The sequence below is a fragment of the Falco rusticolus genome, chromosome 3 (genome assembly GCF_015220075.1).
Source record: "Falco rusticolus isolate bFalRus1 chromosome 3, bFalRus1.pri, whole genome shotgun sequence".
Classification (NCBI taxonomy): domain Eukaryota; kingdom Metazoa; phylum Chordata; class Aves; order Falconiformes; family Falconidae; genus Falco; species Falco rusticolus.
Window position 1 is genome coordinate 110162495 of NC_051189.1, and position 19932 is coordinate 110182426.

The 19932-nt window shown below is 52.2% G+C and overlaps 4 protein-coding genes across 8 annotated transcripts in view; 2 read left to right on the forward strand and 2 right to left on the reverse strand.

Moving 5' to 3' along the window:
- The first annotated feature begins 62 nt into the window (after positions 1 to 62).
- On the forward strand, positions 63 to 2482 carry MRTO4 (MRT4 homolog, ribosome maturation factor). The gene is made up of 8 exons (XM_037381015.1): positions 63 to 149; positions 229 to 287; positions 358 to 461; positions 562 to 643; positions 891 to 958; positions 1196 to 1347; positions 1801 to 1877; positions 2179 to 2482. The coding sequence occupies exons 1-8, from the start codon at positions 122 to 124 to the stop codon at positions 2323 to 2325; spliced, it is 717 nt and encodes a 238-aa protein (XP_037236912.1). The 5' UTR covers positions 63 to 121; the 3' UTR covers positions 2326 to 2482.
- Positions 2483 to 2589: 107 nt separating this feature from the next.
- On the reverse strand, positions 2590 to 6663 carry AKR7A2 (aldo-keto reductase family 7 member A2). Its single transcript, XM_037381014.1, has 7 exons — positions 6438 to 6663; positions 5594 to 5781; positions 4958 to 5062; positions 4336 to 4432; positions 4136 to 4235; positions 3671 to 3800; positions 2590 to 3105 (listed from the first exon to the last, which is right to left on the reverse strand). Exons 1-7 carry the CDS (start codon positions 6655 to 6657, stop codon positions 2944 to 2946), a joined length of 1002 nt encoding a protein of 333 aa, XP_037236911.1. The 5' UTR covers positions 6658 to 6663; the 3' UTR covers positions 2590 to 2943.
- A 58-nt stretch (positions 6664 to 6721) lies between these two features.
- On the forward strand, positions 6722 to 14694 carry SLC66A1 (solute carrier family 66 member 1). 3 transcript variants are annotated; one of them, XR_005102996.1, is made up of 10 exons: positions 6722 to 7128; positions 7386 to 7607; positions 8296 to 8425; positions 8657 to 8744; positions 9856 to 10010; positions 10243 to 10335; positions 10740 to 10925; positions 11256 to 11815; positions 13415 to 14009; positions 14248 to 14694. XR_005102996.1 is itself a non-coding variant. In XM_037379225.1 (8 exons), exons 2-8 carry the CDS (start codon positions 7438 to 7440, stop codon positions 11352 to 11354), a joined length of 921 nt encoding a protein of 306 aa, XP_037235122.1. In that variant the 5' UTR covers positions 6722 to 7128; positions 7386 to 7437; the 3' UTR covers positions 11355 to 11943. The 3 variants fall into 3 exon arrangements, 2 of the variants coding, with proteins under 2 accessions (XP_037235122.1, XP_037235123.1); XM_037379225.1 differs by lacking the exons at positions 13415 to 14009; positions 14248 to 14694 and having other exon boundaries at positions 11256 to 11943; XM_037379226.1 differs by lacking the exons at positions 6722 to 7128; positions 13415 to 14009; positions 14248 to 14694 and having other exon boundaries at positions 7419 to 7607; positions 8300 to 8425; positions 11256 to 11943.
- A 793-nt stretch (positions 14695 to 15487) lies between these two features.
- Positions 15488 to 19932, reverse strand: part of CAPZB (capping actin protein of muscle Z-line subunit beta) — a 61062-nt gene continuing 56617 nt past the window's right edge. For 2 of the 3 annotated variants that reach the window (XM_037379222.1, XM_037379224.1), the window contains exons 8-10: positions 19012 to 19088; positions 17633 to 17745; positions 15488 to 15748 (exon numbers count right to left, since the gene is read on the reverse strand). In XM_037379222.1, coding sequence (XP_037235119.1) covers positions 17643 to 17745; positions 19012 to 19088 — 180 coding nt within the window. In that variant the 3' untranslated portion in view covers positions 15488 to 15748; positions 17633 to 17642. The remainder of the gene's footprint in view (positions 15749 to 17632; positions 17746 to 19011; positions 19089 to 19932) is intronic. The other variant, XM_037379223.1, reaches the window with a different exon arrangement.

Here is a 19932-nt window from a genome sequence, read left to right on the forward strand (position 1 = left end):
CCGTGCCAGCGCCTGCGCGGAGGTGCCCGCGGGCGACGGCGGGCGAGGACAGGCAGCGCGGGGCAGCCCGGCGCTCCCAGCAGCCCGCGCGGCGCCGGGGGCCTGAGAGCACGGCGGCGCCATGCCCAAGTCCAAGCGGGACCGCAAAGGTGAGCGCCGCCGCCCCCGGCCCCCCTACCGGCCCCCTAGCCCCGCTCTAACGCGCCGTCCTCGCTTCCTTCTCCGCAGTCTCGCTGACGCGGACGCCCAGGAAGGGACTGGAGGCCAAGCAGGCGCTCATCACCGAGGTGAGTGCGGCCCGGCTCGGCACCGGCGCGGCCCGGTGCCCCCCCCTCCCGCCTAACCGCTGTCTTGCAGCTGCGGAGATGCGTAGACACCTACAAGTACATCTTCGTTTTCTCCGTTGCCAACATGAGGAACAACAAGCTGAAGGACGTACGGAACGCCTGGAAGCACAGCAGGTGAGCCGGGACGGCGGGGGGTGGCGGCCCGGGGGGAGCGCGGCCTGCGAGCTGACAGCCGCCATCGCCTCCTCTTCTCCTTCTCCTCCTGCCGCCCCAGGATCTTTTTCGGGAAGAACAAAGTGATGATGGTGGCGCTGGGACGTGAGCCAAGCAGCGAGTACAAGGAGAATCTGCACAAGGTAGGGGCTGGCGGGGGTTCTGGGTGCCCTAAAGCATCACCGTGCTCATGGTGGCTGTGTCACGGAATAAAATTCAAGGGACAACGGTGCTTCCACGGGTCACCTGTCTGCAGGTGTTTCAGCTGCATCCATCTGTATCACGACACAAAAGTGTGGTCGGCAGGGCTTTCGTAGCTGTACAGGACTGAACCCTAGAAGGTAAGTCCCTGGGTGCTGCCCCATCCCATGGATGGCTTTGTTCTTTCAGGTCAGCAAGCACCTGAGAGGTGAAGTCGGTCTCCTCTTCACTAACCGCACCAAAGACGAGGTGGACGAGTAAGTATGCGTCTGCCACAGCTGTGGTTTTGAAATGCTGAGCAGCCTTTTTTTATTTCCACTTGACTACTTCATTTGCTGATGTTTGCCTCAAAGCAGGGATGATTTCATGAAGCTTTTCTGAGCCGTCCCTGCAACAGTGGGGAAGAAGTTATGGCAGGCTGTGCCGTAATCCCTGTCATAGCCAGGGGATGCTCTTTCCACAGCTAAAGCTCTCATTGCCTGTCTTGGTCTCAGGTGGTTCTCCAAATTCAAAGAGGTGGACTTTGCTCGCGCAGGGAACAAGGCGACATATACTGTGAGCCTGGACACGGGACCCTTGGAGCAGTTTCCCCACTCCATGGAGCCTCAGCTACGGCAGCTGGGATTGCCAACGGCGTTAAAGAAAGGTATGTGAAGTGACCGAGAAGGTAAGCTTTGGTTTTTGTCTGTGCAGGTAAGGAGAGTGTTAAATAACAGGGTAGAGTTTAGTTTTTGAGAAAATCCAGTGGACAACTTTCTCCTTGTTTGGCTGGTCTAGAACTCACTAGCTTCTTCTTGCACCATTTTGCCCACACTGATATCAAAGGATGAGTGAAACAACCAGCTTTCTACAAGATCCCACCCTTTCTCAGTGGAGACAGCTGGGCCTGACCTAGCACGTTGTCATCCCATTCCAAAGCCAGATGTGGGGGGCTTTTTAGAGTTGATCTCACCCAGCTTCTCGGGGGGGTACTAATATTTGCACGGAAAGGCATCAGCTCTGAAGGGTGGTGCTGGAGAGAGCCTGAGCTCTGCACCCCACGTTTCAGTGGGCTCATCCAGGCTTTGTAAGCCTATTTCAAGAGCTCTTGTTCTTGCAGGAGTGGTGACGCTGCTTTCAGATTATGAAGTCTGCAAAGAAGGCGATGTTCTGACCCCTGAACAAGCCCGCGTCCTGGTGAGTGATGTAACGCAGCATCTGCGCCAGCCTCTGTTTCCCCCGATACAAAATATTTACCCGTTTAGTTTAATTCCACAGGAGGGGGTGAGTTCTCAGATGGTGGTGAGCAGTGATTTTAGATACTGGTTAGTGGGGTGCAGCATCCTCACGCATTCATAATGTGAGCACTAACACTGCAGCAATTATTTTGGCTCCTGCTTTGCTGCAATTCCTGTCTGGAAGCAATGTTTACTGTGGTTTTGCTAGGCTGGCCACAGAGATAATAAAGCAGGAATGAGAGATTTGTGTCCTTTCCTAGAAACTCTTCGGCTACGAGATGGCAGAGTTTAAAGTCACCATCAAATTTCTGTGGAATTCTGAGACTGGAGACTTCCAGAAGCTTGTGGGGGACACAACGGAGGAGGAAGAAGAGGAGGACGACAATGACGACAGCAATGAGGACTAGCAGCAGTCCTTGCATTTGGACACCAGACAGTTCTGCTCTGTTTTAGAGACTGAAAGAGGAGGGTGTTTCCCTTCCCTGTTTGCACGTGGAGGAAAAGGACGATTGGCCCAAAACCTAATTATGCTCTTTTTAATATAAATTTATCTATAAAACCTCAGATGGCTCTCTGCTGCATGTTACTGTTTGAATACCGCAGGATCTGAGGAAACCACTGCAGATAAGGAGATGCCAGACAGGTTATAGGTACAATTAAGAGAGAGGGTCTGCATTAGAGAAAGGTTTTATTCTTGTACACAATTAAGATACTGTGTTAAAGCAGAACTGGGGTCTTCATCCAGTTACGTATTCATTTTCCCTGATCAGTTGAATTTTTGAGTCAGTATGCACTGCATAGAGCTGGAAGTCCACAAGGGGAAAAGGATTAAGGCATGGCCCAGCGTGACAAGTTCTGACAGTGGTAGTGGATCCTACAAGGCTTCATTAATATAGGAAAAATCTGAAACCATTTGCACATCGATCAAAGGGGCAAGCTGGGTAAGTACCTCTCCCATGCTTAGAGAGATTTGTGGCTTCATTATCTGCCCCCACGACACCTGTTTTCTTGTCCCCACCCTGTCTCTAGCGGAAGTAGTTGGGGCAGTCATGCGCAGTCAGATTCCAGGCTTTATCAAACGCCTCCACAACAGGCGGGAGCAGGGGACCCTCTTCACTATAGTCAAGGTTCTGCTCCAGCTGCTCCAGGTTGGACATCCCAATGATCACTGCGTCTCCAAGAGAACCCTGGAAAGCGGTAAGAGACATTGCTGATCCCAAAAGAAACCTAGCTGACCTTCCAAGCCACTGCAGGCCAAACTTTAAATGTTTCTTTCCAGTATAGAACATCCAGTAACTCCTGAACGTTTAGACAACTGACACCACAGAGTTCCATTCATAAGGCCAGAACATCTCCAAGTCGTGCGACCTCCTCACAAGTACCAACTCCTACCTTACACGGGGCTACGGGAACATTTTGGGGAGAGGGGGAATATAACCGTTAATTTCCTAGTCTGATGAAAAGCGAAGTCATCTTGGTGGGAAGCCAAGAACCCAGTAACTGGCACTTAAAATCTTCCCCATCTCCCAGTCCTACGAACACAGGAGCCCACAGGGAAATGGAGCTGACTCCCTCCTACTGCCTGGCAGGCAAGAGTCTGTACAGCAATACTCACTTTGGAATGCCCCGAGCCCATGGGATATGCAGATTAAAAAAGAACTGTTTGTACACAGAAGTTTCCGTGTTTGTGTGCTGCAACAGCTGCCCAGTTCTGGTGGTGCTGTGCCAGCCACACCCGCATTGAGCTCTTACCTGCAGTTGGGAGTGATTGTACAGCCAACGCAAAGCAGCAGAGGTCAGGCTCGGTGCGTTGGAGCCGTAAGCATCTTTCAGTGCTCTCTCTACGAGGGCAATGCCTTCAAAATTGTGCTTTTTCCAGTACCTGCAAGAAAAGAAATCACTTGTATTGCCCTTGGGAGCTCTAGTGAATAGTACATCTATATTCCAATCAAGTAAGAAAGGCTTCCAGGAAGCCTCATACAACTCTTTGCAGCCTCCAAGGACTTCTGCAATCCCCCACTGCAAGCCGGGAGGAGGCTGAGCCTAAAAACCACTCTGAAAGCTCAGTCACGAGTCACAGCCCCAACCACATGTGCAGATGTAATCCCTGCACAAGCTTTGGTCCATTCTGCTTCTTCTCAGCTGATCGTTAGCGTTGGGTTTTTTATGTAGCCATTCTGCTGCATCTCCCTGCTCATCTGTCAGCTCAAAACACACCTGTCCCTGTAGGCTTGAGCCCAGTCATTCCCAAAAAATCTTCCAGTGGGCTGGCGTGTGTCTTTGTCTTCATACTTGTACTTGCCAGTCAACAGCCCTCCTGCAAAGGGTCAGCAGCATGTTTAGGGGTGGGCTGGCTCTTTTAAAGCCCCCATTTTGTATGTTTGCATCTCAAAATCTCACCCCTTTCCTTTTCATACCTGCAAGTGGATTGTAGGCATAGAACCGCAGCCCATAGTATCTCAGGCAAGGGAACAGCTCGGCTTCCACCTGGCGAGTGGTCGCATTGTACATACCCTGCACAACAATAAGGGAGATGAGAACTTCAAACACTAGCTCGTGACAGTAAGCATGAGCCCTAGAACAGCCTTTTCCTCACCCTTCCCTGACAATAGTTTTATTTGGAAAAGCAGCTTCAGGTCACACAAGGTTATTATTTGCTTAGGAACAGACTTTCTAAAGGATTGCAAATAATGCAAAAACTTAAAAGTTCCACATCAAGGGAGTCACTGACTCGAGCAACAAATGCGTAGTCAGCTTTTTCCCCACCCTGAGACACAACCTCACTCAGTCATGCGTGTCCTGAAAGGACTTCCCAAACTAACTGCGGCAGCTTCCTTTCCTGTGTTTATAGCTCGCACACTGGGAGCTGGTCTGAGATTTAGGGGTCCCAAACCCTTTCCCGTGGTGACTGACCATTGCAGCGAAAACACAGAGAACATCTGTAGGCTGTCCTGATCCAAACCCTCAGATTCTTTGTGTTTGATTCGTCTCAGCCTCCACAAAAGATTTGCTGGACCGCAGCAAACCCCCACCCCTCACCTGGTACACGGTCGGCATCACCCAGTTGTTGTATTTGCAGATAGTGCAGATTTCTGCGACCTCCCATGCCGCATAGTTTGATAGACCCAGTTCTTTAAACTTTCCCTGCAGAGGAATAAAAGGATATTCAGTTCTAGATTTTAAAAGTGCATTTGTACCTAGACAGTGCAAGGTGCATGCAGCGAGGACAGTCACCAAATTTTAGTCCAGAGTCTCTGCTCACCCCTGTCCACCTTTTCTAGACAGACTACGAATTACAGGACCTGATAAAAATATTTCCCATTTTCTGTTCATTTTGAATTCACATCTTCTAATTTAAATAGCACTCTCAGGTTAACACAGCTCAGGAATTCTTCACCTATTCCCAGCACTAATCTTAACGTAGTCAATGCAGCTGAAAGCAAAGTTCAGATGTTCTAATGTTTCCATGAGCTGTTGAGAACAAAGTGCACCACGCGAATGCGCAATGGAGCGTCAGCTGCTTGGCTTTGCCCTGGTTGCCTGTGTCCGTGCTTCCTAGTGTTGCACAAACCTGGTGCTGTGGAAGGGCACAAGCAGCCCTGGTTTAAAAAAGGTAGTGGGAGGGAGGGAGGGAGGGAATCAAGAGGTGGTCCAGGCCTGGACTTTCCACTTTACTTCTTTGTGCAGCTCATTGCAGGCACGCAGTGTCTCCTCGACTGGGGTCCCATGGTCAGGAGCATGGAGGTAGAAGAGCTCCACACTTGTCCTCTTCAGCCTCTCCAGGGATGTGTCCAGCTGCGATCGCACACTCTCAGGCTTCAACGTCTTCCCATCCCAGGGGTTGGCCTTGGTGGCGACTTCCACTGGCAGAGAGAAAGAATGAATGAGCATTTCCACCTTCGGGAAGGGAATGGGGATAAGGGGCATAATGCAGTGTTGTGTGAGGTGTTTCAGGGAAGGCTCTTCTCAGGAACTGTGTCAGCCTAGCAGGGGAGGCTCTTCTCCTTAGGGAATGCAAGTCTGCGCTAGAGGCCCTTCTCCTTAAGGCCCAGGGCTCAGCACTAGCAAGGGAGTCCCTTCTCAGGGATGGAGTCAGCCTGACAGGGAAAACCCTTCTCTTCAGGGAATGGGCCTGGGGATGTCCCTTCTCCTCAGAGATGGAGTCTGCCTGGTAGGGAAGGCCATTTTCCTCAGGGATGGAGCCAGTCTGGTAGGGAAGGCCATTCTCTTCAGGCAATGGGCCTGGGGGAAGTTCCTTCTCCTCAGGGACAGCGTCAGCCTGGCAGGCGAGACCCTTCTCAGGGAACAGGCCCCGGGGAAGCCCCTTCTCCTCAGGGACCGGGCCCCGGGAAAGTCCCCTCTCCTCAGGGACGCTGCCTAGCCGGCAGACAAGACCTTTCTCCTCAGGGACCGGGCCCCGGGGAAGTCCCTTCTCCTCAGGGACGCCGATAGCTGGCAGGGAAGACACTCCTCAGAGCCCACCCCCCTCCAGCCCCACTGCGACCGGCGCCGGCCATACCGGGCTCCGTGCCGCCAGCCAGCAGCACGCCCAGGATACGCTCGGACTCGCCACCCGCGTACATGTACGCGGTATCGAGGAGGCGGTAGCCGCGGCGCAGGAAGGCGCGGAGCAGCGCGGCGCTGGCCTCGGGCCCGGCACGCCGGCCCACCTCCATGGCGCCCAGCACCACGCCGGGCCGCGCGCCGCCCGCCGCCATCGCGCCGCCACCACCGCGCATGCGCGGGCCGCGTGACAGAGCCCGCCCCGCCCGCCGGGCACGAGGCGCCCGCGCATGCGCCGTGAGGCGGCGCCGCCGTCCCTCAGCCCCGTCCCTCAGCCCCGTCCCTCAGCCGCCGCCGCTGCCGCCGCCTGCCCCGGACGGGTGGGTTTGAGAAAAAAATCTGCCACTTTCCCAAAAATCAGGTTTGTGAAAAAAACAGCGAGAGTCTAAAAAAGCAGCGGGGTCGGAAAAATCCGAGTAATTTCCCTCCAGTTCAGTAGATTTGGGGAAAAATCTCAGCAGCTTCCCCATCTGGAAGAAAAGCGGCAAGTTGCTGAAAAAGCAGCAGGTTTTGCAAAGGAAACTCAGCAAGTTTCCGAAGAAGCGGTGGATTTGCAAGAAAAAAAAAACCCCTCTTAAGTTCACGAAAAAGTAGTGCGTTTCCAAAGAAAAATAAAGCCGATCGCCAAACAGCCGCCGGCGAGCAAGGTAAGAGCAAAGACGCACCGGTTGAGTTTCTTTCTTTTTTTTTTTTTGAGGCCATATTCTGGCAAGCTGTCGGCCTTCCCGGTCAGTCCATTCCGCTGGATGCCAAATGAACGCCAGCAAAGGTGCATGGGGCAGGAGTGAGGGCGAGCCAGCTTCCAGCCACAGCTGGAGGAACCGGGAGCCTCTTCCTAATACAGGTACATTTTTTTTCCCCAGCATTATTTAATTTTTTTCCTGTGTTATTGCATTTTCCCCAGCGTTATCCCAGCAGTTTCACTGCCAGGCGCTGATAAACGAGTGCCGAAGGCCATGGATGCGCGGCACTGGAGGGGTCTCCGACCCGGGAATCTTTCTGACTGCCCCAACGGTTCCCGCTGGGTGATGGACGTGTTCAACGAATGTGCCCAGGATGGCCGGGACATCGCCAGCGTCGTCCTGGGTCTGGTTTCCATCTTCTGCTTTGCAGCTGCATCTTTTCCGTAAGTATTGTTCCTAAAACCCGGCCGAGCCCTTCCCTTGGTAGAACACTCTTCTCTCAAAATCAAAATCAAATTTCAAGCACAAGCTCCCAGAGTTATTAAATCTACCTGGTTTAAAATTAGAAGATTAAAAGCAATCTGGGCTTGGAAAACTTGGGTTTAACAGGAGGAGGGAGAGCAGGTGGTGCAGCTTCAAAACCTTGCTTGTTATTATATTGTTATTATTATGCTCGGCAGCTGTAATAACCCACGTAAGCCAACCGCAATGCAGTTGTTGCAGGTCATACATGCGGAAGAAATGTTTCCAGGAGCCCCGAGCTTCTTGGAAGTGCTGGGACAACGGTGGCAGAGGGGGATGTGAGATTATTTTGTAACCGGAGAGGTGGTTTCTGCAACTGCTGCTTGCTTCTTGCTGCTTTCTGCCCCTACATGAGCGATGGATCACGAGGGCTTGAGCCCAGTGAGTTGCAGTGAGCACTCAATGGGTCACATAACTTCTCACAGGGGCCAGTTTTCACAGGGGCACGTGGCTTTGCTAGAGGAAATCTCTGCTTTTCCTCCCCTCTCTGAGTGCTTTGGGCAAAATGATCCAGGTAGGAGCAACAGGGGATCCTGGGGATGGTTCCCAAGTAGCGCTGAACCAGCTGGGGGTTATGGTTTGTGTCTCTGCCCAACTCTCTCTCTGCAGACAGTTTTACCAAGCCTGCAAAACGGGCATCATGGACCAGGCTCTCTCCATATATTTCCTGCTGGGATGGCTGGGCGGAGACCTCCTAAACCTCATCGGTTCCTTCCTGGCTGATCAGTTGCCCCTGCAGGTACCAACCAAATCAGGGCAGAGTCCGCTCTCAAACACCCCGAATGCCAGGGAGGAGGGATGGGATGGACATTGCTTAAATCCAGCACCGGGAAACAGAGACCCAAACAGCCTGGGGGTGCTCCCTTTTGCCCCAGGTGTGCTTCCTTCTCCCCCTGGGGATGCTGGCTCATCCCAGCCATCAGCTGGAAGCCTTTCTGCGGGTAGGACCAACCCATCCTTCTCCCTGCAGGTTTACACAGCTGTTTACTATGTGCTCGCAGACTTGGTGATGCTGTCTCTCTACTGCTACTACAAAGTGAAGAACCAGGGCGGAGGATGTGAGTTGGATTTACAAGGGTGGTGGGGGCATGGGCTCCCCTTAGCATGTCTCCTGGGCTGGCTTGGCCTCAGCTGCAGAGCCAGGAGGGGAGGGAATCCCTGGGGGAGATGCATCGAGGCAGAGATGCTTTGCAGATGCATTGATGCAGCTATTAGATGTTTCTTATTCTTTGTTGGGTTTTTTCCCTGAATAACCTGAGCACCCATGAAAGCCAAAGCTACAAATAGCTACCGGCCATGCCTGTGGCTTCTGCAAACCCCTGCAAACCCCCATATGCCGTCTCCAGGTTAAAAATAAACCCCTGTGAGTTGCATTAAGTAGAGAAAGAGATTACTTACCTGCAGTTACATGGTGACTCCATCCTGGAGCTGGAAACCACAGGCAGAACTCTTGACTCAGGCCAGCGCTTTAATGGAAGGGGCGAAGCATCTGACTGCTTCGGGGTCAGCGTTCCTTTTGCAATTACTGGCAGCCTTGACATGATGGAGAAGTTCCTTCCTGTTAAAATGGAGTAAAAAAGGAACCTGAACAGTTCAAGAAAGGCTTGAACAGCAAAAGAAAATCCCCTTTTTATCCCCTTTTTAGCAGTGCAGCATTCTGTGAACTACGAACGGGCATGCCTTGGGACCTTGATAACTATTTAACTTATTAAAACCATTTGAACTTATTAAACCCAATTGATATTTGCCCCATTGACTCTATAGTTTTGTTAATGCTGGAGAGCTTGTTTATGAAACATATTACAAGTCTTGCTGTTGAAGCAGGGCTTGGTCTGGCAGGGGTTTGAACATGCACTGTTGTGAGTTAAGACAGTGAAAAGCTACTAGATGGAGGGGGTGATTTTTAAGAGCCCTAAACCCAAAGAAACACGAGTGCTTTCAGTCTGCTGAGATAGGAGCAGTTTCCTCCATGATATCTTACAAATTGCCTGTATTGCCACGAGATAAAACACCAGCGGAAGCTATTGCCTGAGTTACTTGGTGCTGGCTGTGCCACCGCAGAGGTCTCTTGACCCAGTAGGGGATCCTGACACCCACCAAGGCTGCTGGGCTGCACTGGGAGCTGATGGAGGAGCCCTCCCTAACCAGCCTCCGCTTGATTCCCTGCAGTCGCCGGCCCGATCAACGCAGCCTTCATCTTCCTTTCCCTGGGGACAGTGTCGACCGTCCCCTTCCTGGGCAGAGGTGCTGCTGTGGTGCAGGACCCAGCAACGTTTAAAGGGAGGTCTCTGTTGTCCGCTCACATGGATGAGCTTGGGTCGAAGGTGAGCCAGTTCCTAAATGTGGTGATGTGGGGAGAGAAGGTGAAGCGTTCGGTGGGGTGGGCATGTCTTCGTGGACCAGCATGGTCCCACTTAATGATCAGCGGGGCGAGGGGTGAATGTGGAGATCAAAGGCTGGGGTTTGGCCCCATCGTCGCCTCGCACAGAGCCCTGGCGTGGGTGGTAAGCACGTCTGAAAACACGGGGCTGCTTGCGGCCCCGCATTGCCTTGCAGCCTTTCACCAGGAGCGAGATCATTGGCTTCACCATCGGCTCCATCTCCTCCGTGCTGTACCTGTGCTCCCGCGTCCCCCAGATCCGCACTAACGTAAGTGCTGCACCGTGAGTGTGGCAGGCTGGCAGCCCAGTCCTGGGGACCCCTGGGGTCCCGAGATTTCAAATTGAAGAGGGGTGGTGGGATCATCTTTCTCCTCTTCACTTGGAAGTCCCAGGTCCCCGTCTCTGATCATTTCATAAGGGACTGTTTTTCTGTACTTCTGCTCCAAAGTCTGATTAATTTTTCTCCCCTCCCTTTAACATACCAATATTGTGAGGATGGGGCTTTCATTTTATCTTTGTTTACAAGAAAAAGGGGAAGTAAAAGGCTCTTGGCATTGAGTCACTACCTTTTTTCTTCTCTATTTTTGGGAGAGGGTGATTAATACTACTACTTTATAGTGAGATTTTGGAGAGCTGCACCCAAGCTCTTCTCTCTGTCCCTTCTTTTTCCAGTACAAAAGGAAATCCACCACCGGGGTCTCCTACTCCCTCTTTGCTCTGGTGATGCTGGGGAACTCGCTCTATGGCCTCAGCGTCCTCCTGAAGAACCCCGAGCCAGGGCAAGGCGAAGGCGACTACGTCCTGCACCACCTGCCCTGGCTGGTGGGCAGCCTGGGCGTCCTTTCCCTCGACGTGGTTGTATCCTTTCCCCGCCAACACTTCCCATTGGGATCGCATCCTGCCGGCAGGGCTTTGCAGGGAGTGGTCCCAGCTGGGGGCAGGCAGAAGCGGGTGGGTTGATGTTACTCAGTGGTTGCTTTTGAGCGCACTGTGCTTGCTCACCCATGGGCCGGTGAGTAATTTATGGTGTTGCAACAGCTGAATGCTTCGAACCTTTGTTTGCATTAACCTCACTGTCCTGTTCCCACCTCTCCTGGCACAAACAGCCTGTTTTCAGGTGGTGAGACCCAGCGTATCGTGTAGATTCCCCCCACCTTGCTTGTGTGAAGAACCTTAACCTCTTCTCAGATCTCCTTCCAGTTCCTTGCTTACCGGAGAGGAAGACCTGGTACCCGCGAAGAGAGGGACGCTCTTCTCGGCGAGCAGGGTGACAACCTGGAGAGCTGACGAAGGGAGCTGTCACGCAGCGAGAACAGGATGCTGCAGGCGATAAAACTGGCCTTAACCACCGCGCCACGCGGCCCCTCATCCTGCTGGCTCCTGGGAGAAGAGGACTTGAGCCAGAGGGTGACATTCGTGCTGCTGAGACACCGAGCCCAGCCAGGTGGCCGGGGCTGCTGCTGAGAGACCTTGTGCCTCTTTGATACCAATGATGCTATTGGGATAAACAGGGAATTATGTGATACCTCAAAAGGTCGCTCTTTGCTGCTCTTACGCCCCACTGCTGCACCCGCTCCCTTCTGCCTACCTGCTGTCTCAAGGGTGATCTGGGGCTCCCCCGGTACTGGCAGGCCCGAGCAGAGCCTAAGGGGCTGCGGGGAGGTGACGGAGATGACTGACCTGGCACAAACACAAGCACCATGTACCTCTGTGGCCTTTCGTCTCCACCACTGAGCTCCTTCTGGAAGGTACGGCAGTGGCTGGAACCACTTCAGAAGGAGGAAAGGAAAGGAGCAACGTAACCAGTGTTTCAGTCCACGCCGTACCTGTTCTAATTAGCATGGTTCACATGTCTATAAAACAAGTCCTTGCCCCATGTGCCGCCTCTGGTTTTATTTTGGTGGTTCATCTGGCAGCTCAAGCCTCTTTCTTAATGTGTTTCATAGTCCCTCTTTCTCTGACTTCTCATTTTTCTGCCTCACCCTTGTTTTAATTGCATGGGTTTCTTGGGGAAGTTGCTCCATTGCTTTCTGTTTAGCTGTGGAGGTGGTTACCCAGGCAGAAGATGCTGCCTCTGCTTGGTCTGGTTTTCAGCCCTTACCTCTCTCGTTGATGAATATATCCACAATCTGATGAATTTATCCCTGTTGCGGGGCCCCGTGTGCCAGCAGTGGCTCCTTGGCCAGGGAAGGACTGGAAGCCGCAGCGGTTTGGGAGAAGCCGCGTTCCCAGGAAGAGAGATGCTTTCAGGCGGGCAGGGGAGAGCGGTGGTGTCGCCGTGAGATGTTGCCTCAGCCAGGGACCGCGGGCTCCCTCCCCTGCTGAGCTGTTTCTGCAGGGGAGCTGCAGCTCCATCTCCCTGGGCGAGCCAGAGGAAAATCACCCAAAGCTTGCAGGCCCGTCAGGAAAACCACACAACTTGTCCTTTTAAAAACAAGAATTGTCCTTTGCCTGCAGTCACTGTTGGCACTTCTTTTCGCTCCTCTTATCTCCCTCTGCAGCCACTTCTCTGATGCCCAGCACTTCCCCACTGCCCACTCGTGCAGCACCCTGCTCCGTGCCCCTTTTGGCTTTAGCTTTATCATCACTAATTTATGATTCCTCTGCCAGCCCTGTGACGTTTGTCCTTGTGAGGAAGTCGCCCTCCTCCCTACTTTGTCCCTGTGCCGGGGAAGCCAAGCCACAGCTCCATGCTGACATGGCTCAGCCTAGATCTCATGTGAAATGGGAGTCGGATGCCCATCAAATGGATTAATTAAAACAAGCTGTGCCAGTCTTTGGAGCTGACCCATTTATTTTTGGAAAGAAAAAATATTTTTCAGGCTCTTTGAGCCCCCTTGAAAGCAGCAGGTGGGTTTTTCACTGCATTAATTCACGATTCTTCCCCTGCAGGCTCGCGGGCGAGGGGGCTGCTCGCCTCTTCCCTGTCCCCAAGCCAGCAGGATTTCCTCTGCTGTCTTTCCCCAGGAATTGCAGCAAAACAATTCACGCCCGGTGCTAACACAGACCCCGAGCAGGCTGGCGTTAGCACAGCTTCGTCAGGCCTCGATACCTGTTCAGTAGAGATACGAAAGGAGTGGGGTTTGAACGTGGGTGCTGGGGAATGCACGGCTGGTTACCGAGAGCGAGAGTGGGATTTACCGAGCTGGCCTGAGGCGCGGGGTGGAACACGCTTTGGCTACCTACCGGCCACCAAGGGCTTTGCTTAGAGCTACACAGAGAAGGTCCAACATGAAGAGGTAAAACTATATATATATATATGTAAAAACAAATACAGCTTGGTTCCCGCAGGTTTACCCAAAGCACAGCCTATGTATGGAGTTGATTGACTCTTTCTTTTACTCCAGCTAGGTGAGATGGAGCAAGGCGAGCCGCTGCATCTGGCAAACGGAGTCGATATGAGCAGCCGCGTCGGTGGTGGCGGCGGATGGAAATTCACGTCGCAGCGAGGCCCCCGTGGTGGCTCTCATCCCTCCCCGGCTGTACTGCAGCCCCGGCCCCGGGGAGCCCGGCGCTGGAGGGCTGGCAGAGGCAAGGCTGATGCTGAGGAGGCACGGAGCTGCAGGGCAGTGCGTGAACCGTCGGTTACGCTGCTTGGAGAAGCGCAGGAGGAATAAAGCGCAGCTGTAGCAGAGCCGCATCGATCCGGCAGCTTGCCCTGTCCCCATGTACCCCAAGCCTATACGTCACCTTCAGCTGCGGTGAGGGGCTCCCGCGCTCGGCTCCCGCACACAGCCAGCTTCACAGAAGGAAAACAAACCCCCGGAAAACTTAAGCGCACGACAGCTAGAGATGGGTGAGAGAAACAGCTAATCCTTTCTGAGCTTCAGGAGGCGGCACAAACTCATCTCCGACTCCAAAAAAATGTCCTTCCTTGGACAGAAACAAGAGAGGACGATGACAAAACCCCAGCATGTTCCCTGTGGGGGGCCCAGCCGCGAGGTAAGCGTGCGCCTTTCCCAGCCCGGCTCCCACGGGAGCTGCGTTACAGGCAGGGGGCTCTGGGTAAATACTCCGGCACGGGACTGTAATCACCTGCAGGTGTCTGGGTGTGAAACAGGTCACATCAGAAAAGCAAAATTAGAGCATGTTAATCAATATTAATGTTCACCCGAAGGCTAATTCCAGCAGCCGCCTACAGGAAGAGCCCAGCAGGCGTTTCCTTTCTCCACATCCCCAGGGTTCCGGGAACCGAAGTGCATGGAAGGTGGCAGCGGAGCTGAAGCCGTGCGAGGCCCCTGCGACCACCACGTGCCTGAAGAGCAGGGAAAGTCCGGACAAGCCCCACGGATCACACGGGGACTGAGCCGAGGAGCTCTGGGATGGCTGGAACCATCTACCTCAGCACACCAAGAACCGCAGCGCCTCCCCTCTGCCCACCCCCCCTTTCCCCAGGCAGGCCCCCCTTAGTTCTTTTGAGCACCCCCAGCACTGCCGGACTAACCCTTCTCTCCACGCACCCGTCCGTGGCGGCTGGATGCCTGCAGAGCCAGTCCCGGCGGTGGGATGTCAGTGCCTCGGTGCCAGCACCTTGGAAGCACAGCGAGCAGGTGAGTAACATCGCTCTGTCACACACCGCATCGCACCCTCTTTAAAACAGGTTTCAGCTAATCTGGATGTAAGAAAGAAAAAAATAAATAAATTTATTGCTCTCTGTGGCTGGCTGCTGCCGCGGCTGTTGGGTTTCCCGGCCTGCTGCGCTGGTGCCTGGGTTTTCAAGTACATCAAACCCACCTACAGCCACGCAATTGCACCGAGTCGCTACAAAGGAAAGCGGTTACAGCGCTGCATGAAAGAGAAATAAAGAGGACACCAACTGCACACACTGCTTCCTGGGATTTTTTTTAATTTTTATTTTTTATTTTAGTTTTTTTTCTTTCTTTTTTTTTTTTTTAAGTATGGAGGCTCAAGTATCAGATGTAGATTCAATTTAAGCTTTACAAAAAACAAAATCAAAACAAAAAACCCTTTTTGCATTCCATAAAAATTGACAGAAAAGCGCCTTGGAACCAGGCTATAGAAGAGCAGAACTTTCAGCAGGTCTCCTAATCAACGTCTCCTTGCAAATCTGGTTTAGTCAGTATAGTACAACACTGAGGAACACCCTCTCTTCCCTCCCTCCCACCGGCCAGCCCCTGTGCCCAGCCCCCAAACATACGTGGAATAGATTTTATTTTTTTTTTTCCAGTTCTTCCTCTTTCACACACCACAGTATTTAATAAATTTTTGTTTTACATTTTTTACACCAATGTAACAAAAGGCAGGAGGGGGTGGGGAAGAAAAGACAAACAATGATCCGTGTTTATGCATATAAATGGGAGAGGGTGGAAGAGAGGGGAGAGGGGGAAAAAAATACATGGACTTCTACAGAAACGTAGCCTAAGGTCTCAATAGTAAAATGTGGTGCAAAGTAGGCCTCAGAGACTGAAAAAGTTTGTACAGCTTTATTCATGGGGAGAAGATGGCGTTGCATGGATAGTACTGAATGCAAATTGTGACGTGACGTAACAGAAAAGGGGAAGGGGGGGGGATGAGTTTTCTAAGAAAGGAATCTAACGAGTGCATGGCATGTCTTGTTAGCATGAAGAGTATTTTAACTTTGCTGCTTTCTCTTCAAAGCCTCCACCAGGTCGTTTTTAAGAGCTTCTTGTTTTGATTTGTCTGCGAAAGTCTGCACAGACCTGTGGGGAAGAAGGAAACGCAAGTCAGAGGCGATGCGTTTGCGAGACAGCGATTTAATGGTTCTTCTGGCACAAGAGGCAGAAGGAAGGAGAAGCACCTCAACCCAGGCTTAGAGGAAACAAAACTCAGCTTGCCTGTTTTAATAGGGAAAGCAAAAGGCAAAGTGAACACTCGAGTGAGTACACCAAAGCAAAATTCACTCTAGCGAGGATGGCACCAAAAGCCACGCTTCCCCAGAAGATCCACTCAGCCTCCAGTTGCTGGAGGGAGATTCCCAATTTTTTTACGTTAATTGGAAAAACCCCAGTGTACCACCAGCGAAGGGTGTTAGCGCTCTTGCTCTCCAAATGACCGTGACGGGAAGGCAGAGCAAATCCCGCCTCTCCCAGGACGGGAGCTCCTGAACTTTTCAGATTGTTCACCCAGGGTCGAGCAGCCACGTCAAAACTTCCCTCCAGCGGGAAGAGCGGCCAGAGTGTCTCTTCTCCAATTTGCGCCTCACCTAGAGTAATTAGTGAATCAAAGCAGCCGAAGAACAGAGATCCTGTCAGCCAGATTATTGCAGGCTTCCCTTCTGCTGGAAGTTTCATTACAGCAGAAAATCTCCACCTATTGAGGGGTCACCTCAGCTCCCTGCCCCGTCAGGTGGTGGCGGAGGAACCTCCCTTTTCAGTGGCACAGTAAGAAATTCCCACCGTGAACAAAGCCCTCTTAAATTGATCACGGATAGAACAATAACACTTGACTTTTCCGGAGTCACCACCACAGAGAAGCGGTTAGGATCCAGTTTGGTGGGATTTCTCCCCACAGAAACCGTATTTCACACCCTTTCCAGCACTCAAAGCTACCTTATTTTGCCTGGATGCTGTCTCCTGTAAACAAGGCTCCTCTTTGTGTCAGTTATTTTCCTAACATCTTTATACCAGTATTTCCATTCTCTTGTCTCTGGAGACTTCTGCTGCTTTAATAAAAATACATACATTTTATATTTGCATTTCTCACAGGCTACAGAAGTGGTTCTTGGCCATTATCAACAAATAGTGTTTTTTCCCCTTCGTCAGCTTAACATGTTAAAACCGACATCTGTAATTCATTATGAGTTGGAGTGGAAGGTTAAACTGGCTTGGGGTTAGTCACTGCCGTGTGTCCTCGGCATGGAGAGCTCCAGAGCAAATGAGAGCACAGGAACAAATCCCTTCAGAGGCTGCGCGGAGCACAAGCGAGTGGAATGTTTCCATAGAGCTTGAGCAGGACGGGATTTCAAGCTCCAAGGAAATCCAAGATACACCAGGCAAACAGGGATGTGCGTGGGGGGTGAGCTTGCATTTACTCAGAAGTCACGGGAAGTACCAGTCGGGTTTTGGTTTTTTGGTTTGGGGTTCAGGGTTTTTTTCCCCCCCAAAAAAACCCCTCTGAGATTTCCAAGATTTCACTCCTTTCTGCCGGGAGAACACTAAGATAGGGAGTTTCTTCACGAAAGCGGTGTACCACAGCTGTAAAAAACTGATGGTACGCGAGGGACAGAGTCCCGGGGCTTGTGGATCGAATCAGTCCAAGCTAACGCTCCTTCGGGTACGTGACCACGTGCTCCGTTCTCGCTCCCAAGCTAGAGTGCAGAGTGGTAAATCCTGCCACACCTCCGAGCGTGAGATTTCAAAATGGGGGGGGGGGGGGGGGGGGAAGGAGTGGAGTAACACTTAAAACAAAAATCCGAGTGTTTAGTTGGCTGTATTAAGGAGCAACCCTTGGGTGAAACACGGCTCAAACGTCGTTTCTCAGCCTGCGGGAGTTAGGGGTTAGTTCTGGCCTGGGTTATCATGCAGAGGGCTGGGCTGGGGGAGCCCTGGTTTAGTGCTGCTGTCACACCTCACAGGCAGGGGTACCTGGATTGGTTTAGTTATCAGGCTGGATGTAGATCTGGCGCTGGGTCAACACTTGAGAAAGCTCCCTCTGCAACTGCTTATACTTTTGGTTGTCGGGGATAGCGTCAATAGATCTACAGAGAGCAGTTCAGAAACGAGGGAAGTAAACAGGGAAAAGAACAGTCAGAAGAACTTCAGTAACACAGAGCTGGTATTCCGGAAACCACCAGGAGCACGCTCGGGAAGAACGAGTGTAAATACAGAGCTTAGAAGAAACAGGAGAGAGGCCAGAGGGAAAGGCAAAGCCAGATGCTCCGAGTGTTACCGGTTCCGAGCCGGTCACCTCACCGACGCACCGAGTACCGTGACTCAAACGGAGCAATGGGGAGACACAGGGAACAGATTCAATTACAAAAGCTTAAGGCAACGTTCACAGGGAAAAAGACTCTATTACATATTACCTTTTAACGTTAATAAGTGCTTCCTGGCTAAAGCCCTGCACACCACAAACGAAAACAGAGGCCTGTTATGAAAGCTGGGGTTTGGGGAAAAAAAGCCCCGAACAGCTGCTTTGGTCGACTCCCTCTGCCTGTGCCATTAAGGCAGCAGCACAAATATTTAATTAGCGCCATTATTCCATCCTCTTCCACATTTCAGTGTGCGAGAGCGCAGCAGTGCGCTGATTTGCACCATTTGTTTGTTCTCCGTTAGCTCCCTGCGTGAGGGGGCTGTCTGCAGTTTAACATGAAATGACTTCGCACCACGGTTCCCTGCTTTCCCCCACGAGCCCGAGAACTACCTGCTCGGGATCTCCAGGGGGAATCCTGCCGGGAACGAGCAGGATTCCCACGAGGGGTTGGAAGCACAGCGCTGTTTCCCTCCCGACTGGCACCGGGGCTTTACTCGCTCAGCCTGTTCCAGTTCACGGTATTTTGACCAGCGGCGTTTAGAGAAAGGCAGAATTTAAAACAAAATCCGAACGCCGCAAACCATTAATGTCGTGACTTAATTCTGGGACCAACTGACTGTTTATAAAAGTAGCAGAAAGAGAGGGCAGAATTCAAGTACAACTCCCAGGACTGTGAAGAATAGAACTCCTAATTAAATATAATTCTGAAATACAAGTGTTGCTAATTGGGCTGTTTTCTTCCTGATGGGGGAACGAGGGATTAAAACGTCGCTTCGCATTTCTATAGTTACAAGGTAGAAGCGTTCCCTGAACTCCACACAACAAATCCCGCTTCCAAAGCACGGTGTGAGGTGAACAGTTGGGGACGTGCAAAGACACAACGCAGGGAAGGGGCCTTCCGGCAAACAAAAGCAGCTCAGCGCTGGGGACAGTCCCACAGACACCGCGGGGGAGCGCGGGGGGGTCCGACATCGGCTGGAGAGCCCCTTACCTCAGCCCATTAACGATGTCCTTTGTTTTACCAAAATAGATCTCGTTCAGTGTACTTCTGATTTTGTTTTCCATGTCCTGGAAGAAAGAACAGTAAGAAAGCAGAGCTTCAGTCACAACAGCTGCTGCCGGGATCGCTGCGCTTACGCCCTTCCGCACATCGTTACGTGTTCACCTTGGCGTACAACCCTCGCCACGGCACGGTTCCACCCGGTGTGTTCCTACTATTTAAATCCTCACAGCAGGCTGGCGGACCCTCTCTCTGCTTTTATCAAAGGAACGAAGGCTCAGCTCTACTCCAGTCCTCTCCTCCCCGTTAACGGCCCTAGGCTGCAGCTTTCCGGACCACAAGAGGGCAGTTTCTGCCCAGCTATCGGTTTCCTGGGAAAAGGAAAACGTATTTCACCCCAACCTTCGCCTGTCACTTCCCCGAGTGGCAAGTCAGTCACTTCACGCAACCAGCGGGTCAATCGCTTTGCGCTTACGGGTTACTGCGAATTTTTCAGCTGGCAATGCGTTCGTTAAAGCTGCACGGCAAACAGTTTTGAGAAAGACCTTGTAAAGCAGCAGTGTTTTTCATTAGGTCATTTTCACTCAAGCCAAAAACTTAGAAAAGAAAAAAAAAGTACCTGCCTTTCTTTTATTTCCCACTTCCTTTAAAAAACGCATTAGTCTATAAACCACATCCCCAGGCGCCACATCCACGCATCTTTTAAGCGCCCCGGGGGTGGTGACCCCCCCAGCTCCCTGACAGCCGGTCCCAGCGCTTGACAGCCCTTTCGGTGAAGATGTTTTTCCTAATGCCCAACCTGACCCTCCCCTGGTGCAAGCTGAGGCCGTTCCCTCTTGTCCTGTCGCTTGTCACCTGGGAGCAGAGCCCGACCCCCCCTCGCTACCCGCTCCCGTCAGGCAGCTGCAGGGA